We start from the raw sequence: 7015 nt of genomic DNA on the forward strand, positions 1-7015 counted from the left end.
CTCCGCTGATCACCGCTGAGCAGGCAGATGACAGATCCGTCTCCGCTCACTGTGCAGAGCGGAGACAGACTGTCCGCTCTACTATGAGGAACTTGGGTGAAAGCAGGACCACCAGTCTGTTTATGTGATCCTATCCAATCGGCCAGACAGATGGAAAATAAAAACCACCATCCATCTGGATTTTACAGGCAGAATCAGATAGCGGGGGACAGGTCACCACTCCATAAGGGAGAGTGCAAGGTCCAATCAGGTTCCTCTGAATAACTGACAGGGGGAGCCGATTAGACAGCCCGTGTGAAAGGGGCCTCAAGCAGATCTTCACCGATTTTAGGAATTTTGCTCCTTTGGATCTCGCCCACCCGCCGCTCAATGATCAGGGTGTTTTTTTTTTTTTTTAACTTATGTTTTCACTGCCCCCTGCTCAGTCATTTGCCTAAGTGAGCAATGTCAGTGCCCCCAAATATGTCGTTCAAATGCCAGTAGGCACTGGGAGTCCTGCAAATCACCCCCCACTCAATAAGAGAAGAGGGAGTGGGCCTACCAGAGCATCATCAGTAGTCTTCGACATAACCCAGAAGAGCCTGTGCAGCCTACTGATGTCACAGATGAACATGGCGGCGTGAGATGCAGAGGCAGCTGCTGAGAAAGGGATTTCAGCAAGACAACGCTGGACCCTGTGTGTGGTCGAGTATCTGAGCCCCTCTCATCAAAATGCAACATTTGCAACCATCTTTACTATTCTCCCCACAAATGTGCATACCTTTGTCTGATCTGATCCAGCTTGGATGGATCTGAAATGATCACTTGTACACCAAGTTTCATTTTTGTTTTCTGCAGGCTGAAATCCAGACAAGCAATTTTTGCATTTGTGATCCTTTTGTGCATACCTGAAAACAAAATAAAAAAAAAGATAAAAGTAGCTATAGATACACACATATTTCAGATTTTAAGCTGTTGGAGTAATAATTCGTTTTCAATTTAAAGACATGGTAAATTTAGTTTATTCAACATGAATTGGAGCTTTTTTTTCTTTTTTTTTCCAGAATTTTTTTTATTAAGTTTTATATAACACAAAACGGTTATAATGAGGCACATAGGGTAAATTTCACAGCATTTGCATAGTACCAATATGCACGAAAGTCTTATAATTGCCATGAATTGATAAACAACAGATAATACTGGTATGTATCACCCATAAGTGATATAGTGCATATAATAGTAGAAAAGTGAACATTAAAATACAATAGCAAAAATAGGCAATTAACTTCTAAATCAAAAAAACAAACAAACAAACAAAAAAAAAAAAACGTCAAACCAAGGGAAAGTTATATAGATGGCTAAACAGGGCCAGGGTCCGAAGGCATGTCCCATCTCCTTACGTCCACCCCTACAGGGAACTTGCTGTGGACAGGAGAGTGTTCGAGGCCTAAATCAAGCGAGGTTGATAGAAAATAGAGGGGAAGAGAGAAAAAAAAAAAAAAAAGGAGGGGTGAATGCGGAAAGAATGGAGAAGGGGGGGGGGGGGGGTAATGGGGTGTGTAGACAAATATCTCATTATTAGAATGATTCACCATGAATTGGAGCTTAGTTATGTAGCATGAGGCTGTATAATCTGCAATATTTACATTTTTGGTAAACTCATTTAATAAAGGCAAGCTCTGCAAGCTGAGATAACATGCACTGCATTTACACCATTTCACAGTAACCATAAGATAAAAACAATGTTGAGGCATATCTCTTTATCCCACTGTTTTGCAAATCTATGCACACTGCAAACTGTATGATTGAATCCGTTCCGATAGCACCATTTTACAAACCTGACAGATTATCATTCCAATTCGGAAACCTTCACTTTGTTTGCAAATATTAAAAGGGGTTGTAAACACTTTTTTGTTAAAACATACATACCTGCCTCCACTGTGCAGTTCGTTTTGCACAGTGTGGCCCGATTCTCTTCTGGGGTCCCCCAAAAGCACTTGCAGCTCCTCCTCGCATCAGTAAACCCCCTAGAAACGCTCTCCCTGAGGGGTTACCTTGCTGGAGTGCTCCTGAGTCCAGCATTTGATCAGATGACCAGAGGCCTGAGAGCGACGCTATGACATCACGCCGGGTTCACAGAAGTAAACAAAGCCACGATAGCGGCTGTCAGCATGAGAACGGTGAATTTTTTTTCTCACTCACATGCGGTTCCAGGCTGGAGGAGAGATGTGGGGTCTTATTGACCCAGTATCTCTCCATAAAGGAGGACCTGTCATAATCGATTCCTATTACAAGGGATGGTTACATTCCTTGTAATAGGAATAATAAAAAAAAAAAATAATTTGTATAAACACCTGTCCCTGGTAGCTCATGCTCAGAAGCGAACACGCATGCAACACGCCCACATATGTAAACTCCGTTCAAACTACACATGTGAGGTATCACCACGTGTGTTAAGGTGTGTGCAATAATTCTAGCACTAGACCTCCTCTAACTCTAAACTGGTAACCTGAAAAAATAAAAAGTTCAAAAAGTGGAGATTTTTTTTAAGTAAATTTTGGCGCCATTCCACAAGTGTGCATAATTGTGTGTGTGTGCACAAAGCGTGACATGTTAGGCATCTATTTACTTTGTGTAACATTTTTCACATACAAAAAAAATGGGCTAACTACAGCGAGAGGAAGTCAGTATATCTCCAGGTGAAACTACAAGTCCCAGCATCTTGGCAGCCAATGAGTGTACAAAGTAAACACAAGTCAGCAGGGCATGCTGGGTTTTTAAGCTAGCTATAGAAATATACTGTGTTTATAGACTTCAATGAGATTAAACCTGTGTGCAGCAGCTCCTCCCCAAGTCTTCCTCCAGCAATGTGCATGAAAGTCTCAGCTGTCTGGGGACTCTAAACCTCATTGGCTGAGACAGTGAGCCATTGGTTTTGTGTGAATGGCCATGCAGAGCCACAGCTTGGAAGCGAGCCTGCTCAGGTGCTCCAATTGCAAGCAACTTGGCAGGGGCCAGGAGAGCCAAAGAACCCGAGGAGTATCGGGGCTGATCTGTGCAAAACCATTGCACAAAGCAGGTAAGTATGACATGTTTGTCATTTTAAAAAAAATAGCTTTTAGTAATCCTGTAAGCCTAGCCAACTATCTATTTAAAAACTAGTCTTAGTTATGTCAGGTTGGACAAGCCAAAGGGTTACACACAAATCGGATTACCTTGTGAGCCCACCACACAGTTGAGTGCATAACCATTGACAAGGATGCTCTCCTTCTGGCTTCGGCCATGAGCTTTCAGGACATTGATAGAATTGATGGGGTACCGAGCCTGACCCTTAGGATCCACATACTTCACTGCAAGTGCAGCATCGACTACCATGCTAGCAAAAAAGTCACTGTCACTGAACAAAGAGTCAAGGTGAACACATCAAAACAGATATTTCTTACACACACGGGAACCATCAAAATGAAAAGTCATTCCAAAAAGCTTCCTAAAATAAGTATTCATATTCTCTCTCGATGAGTATTACTTTAGGCAACCCTTACTAGTTCTGATATCCCCCGAGATGTTCTCAGGGCCTGTTAATATCTCTGCATATTTTATTAACCAATTGAGCTCTGGAGGGTTTTACCCCCTTCATGAACAGAGCTTTTTTTGCTACTTGGCACTGCACTACTTTAACTGCCAATTGCACTGTTACCATACACAAATGAAATAAATCGCTCCCCCCCAAAACAAATAGAGTGCTTTCTTTGATGGTATTTGCTCACCACTGGGTTTTATTATTGCTTATATATAAAAAAAAAAAAAAAAAAATTTGCGTAAGTTTAAAGGCAACATTTCTACTAACTATGGTATATACTGGAATTTACACAGCTATGATGCTATATTAGTAATGGCAATGATACGCAACTTATAGTAGGACTGATAGTGCGGCCTGCAATCTGGCAGTAGCTGACTAGGAGGTACACCAACAAAGTGACAGAAACAGTGACCAGTGCCAATACTGTACAGACACTGGCTGGGAAGGGGTTAAAATCTAGGGGCAAAGGGGATTAAATGTAGGTCTAAACATGTGTAATGTGTACAAACTGGCATGGAACACCCTCAAAAATGCCACTGATCAGGGAGGAGCAGCGCTCCCAGATTTCCACTCTTATGTTGCGGCCCAGCTTTGCCCATTTTTACCATTTACATAAAAACGGACGGACCCAGGTACCAAGCACTGACATGTAGGAGACCACATAGCCACGCCCACTCCCCCCTTCAGGTCTTGTTCAGGGGGAGGGAGAGCAATAGGCGAAGGGAGGGCCGCAGTCTTTTGCTTGACCAACATAAACGCATATGGGAAATTGCTCAGAAAATGACCGGGCAGACTTGGTGCACTCTCATACCCCCCTTTGGCATAATTCTTAACTGGGGGAGCTCAGGTCACTACTGAGAACTGGCCTGTGGGCATCCAAGGGCATAGTGTACTTACACCAGGTAATTACCCCTCTTGGAGTACGTAGCTTTCAGACAAGCTGAATTTGGGATACCTCCGCATATGATATTCCGATATGTGCAGCTGTCCCATGCCCCCCAGGCTCAATTCACTGAGTTTTCCAAACCCGCAGGGGTTGTCCCTGGTTGATGTTATAGTTGGTGAAGACCCCTCCAGACTGATCTCCACCTTATACAGCATACTTAAAGCACGTTCGGTATCCAGAATCATTGATATAGCAAAGCATAGATGGGAAGAAGAGGTAGGCCCATTGGAGAACGCAGACTGGGAGGAGATCCTTGAAAATATCAAACAAGTATCCCCCAGGCTATCAGACCAGATGACTCAATTGTACATCATACATAAATCCCCCCTTACACCGACAAGAATTCTTAAATATCAAGTGCCTCAAAATCCGCATTACCCCGACCACCCATGTACATTTTATCATCTAATATGGACCTGCACAGATATCCAGGCCCATTGGTCGCAGGTCATACAGTTCCTACATGACCACATGGGCTCCCCCCTACAACTGGATCCTAAAAGCCGTCTGTTGGGCTTTTTTTCATACGTTCCGACTGACAAATTCCTTACTGTTTTTTTTTTTTTTGTTTTTTTTTTTTTACAAGAGACTCTGTTCAGTGCTAGGAAGCTGGTATCCAAACTATGGATGCGCACTGCTCCTTCCAGTCTAGGCATGGATAGCTGAGGTGAATCTACCACTGGTCGCTGAAAAAAAGTTATATATATATATATATATATATATATATATATATATATATATATATATATATATATATATATATATATATATATATATATATATATATATATATATATATAAACATAGGGGGGTGCCCCAACAAGATTTGGGACAGATGGCTTAATAGCCCTGATACCTGCACAGATTAGCCCCACCCAGCTATAAGTTGACAGATGGGTGATAACTGTCGGGTCATACCAGTATTACTCTACTAGACATGCAGTCGGATTGATCGACAACATGCTATGGTCGGGGGAAGACGTGCAGTGTGTAACGAAATAGAAAGTTACTAATACTACGCGAAACCCCTGGGTGAGGTTTGTCCTGCCGCTTTGTATTTTTCTCCGGTGGATGCAATTTATTTTCCTGTTTCTACTTTTAGTTTGACCCTATTCATGGAATAAACGTAAACTAAACGTGTATACTGTATGTAGTTACATGATTTTGTTTATTATACGAGGAGACTAAGTTCTGTTACTTTGATTAAAAAAAAAAAAAAAAAAAAAAACAAGCTTTTATTAGCAAACATGTGTTATGTGTGCTGCTTTTAATTTACTATCCGTCTGTTTTTCGTCCCAGCTTTGCAAAAAAAAAAAAAAAAAAAAAAAGCCATAAAGCCGTTCGCAATGCACATAACTCAAAAACCCTAACTTTTGGCAAACAGAACTCAGCTGATCGGCTGTGGCCAATTGCACATGCAGACTTCAGCCAAAATCACTGGTTGAAATTAGCTGCCAAACTCATGCAGTGTCCAAAACACAGCAGGGGACGCACGCATGCCCGCCTTTAAGCGGTTTTGTACAGAAAATTGCAAGTTCATCTTATTCAAATGGCTTTGGAACATAGATGCAGTTATGACCATTGAAATAAAATATGCAGTATTTACATTTTTAACGTATATGCCGACTTCTGGGCTCTCCTCCCATGGGAGTAGGCGTATTTATCGGCTTCACAATGGTCCCTGGGAACTTTTTTAGCTATTTTCCAGGAATCAGTGGGGGACACAGTCATGCCGAAATCTCGTGAGATTTCGGAAGGAGGACGGTCACGTGACGAGAGCATGTCCGAAATTGCCATTTTGAAAGTGGGCAGGCAGCTCTGCCATTACCACTATAGCACACGAGGCAAGAGGAAGGAAAACAAAGAGGACACTCAATGAGCATGTGCGAGATGGAGCGGTGGATGCTGGGAGCTCAGCATCATCGCATCCAGGAAGTAAATGCCTGTGGGCTTCAAACACCCACAGTGAAAATGGAAACAGCCGGATTGCTTTTTTAAAAGTTTTCCTTAGCAATGAAATCGTCACGCCGGGGGTTAAAAAGACGCTGATCGTAACTGCAAAGACACCGTAGGAATCGCCCACCAGTGACACAGGTTAAAAAAATAAATAAAAAAAAAATAAAAAAAAAAAAAAAAAGGCAGCGGAATCCCGCTTTAAACCCAGAAGGCTGCAATGTACAGGTACATAGCTGAACATGGAGCTGCTGCCCGCTCTAATTACACCTAATGTGAGTGAGCCGCAAGTGGTTAAAAACAGTACACAGATGAATTGGATAAATTATGTTTAACACATTCCCACGAGCATAGGCAGATGTGCGTACTTTGCTTTCGTGGGTTATACCGGGATGATGCCCACAGCTGCAGGCATCATCCCGGTACAGTTTTTTTTTTTTTTTTTGAGCGGGCGATTGGCTGAGGATAATAATTGACGCGGCTAAAAGCCGCTTGATTGTTATCCAAGAAGAGCGGGAGGGGACATCACCTTCTCCCGCCACTCCTCCCAGTGGCAC

General features: G+C 42.5%; 1 protein-coding gene across 1 annotated transcript in view; it reads right to left on the reverse strand.

The window, feature by feature from the left end:
• The window catches only part of TCP1 (t-complex 1), a 56905-nt gene that overhangs the window by 31271 nt on the left and 18619 nt on the right, over nt 1-7015 (reverse strand). Inside the window, exons 6-7 of the mRNA XM_077486169.1 lie at nt 3195-3376; nt 761-887 (exon numbers count right to left, since the gene is read on the reverse strand). Of these exons, the coding sequence (XP_077342295.1) occupies nt 761-887; nt 3195-3376 (309 nt within the window). The remainder of the gene's footprint in view (nt 1-760; nt 888-3194; nt 3377-7015) is intronic.

This window comes from Lithobates pipiens, unplaced genomic scaffold (genome assembly GCF_037356315.1).
Source record: "Lithobates pipiens isolate NorthernLeopardFrog02 unplaced genomic scaffold, aLitPip1_a1.2 Scaffold_18, whole genome shotgun sequence".
NCBI lineage: Eukaryota > Metazoa > Chordata > Amphibia > Anura > Ranidae > Lithobates > Lithobates pipiens.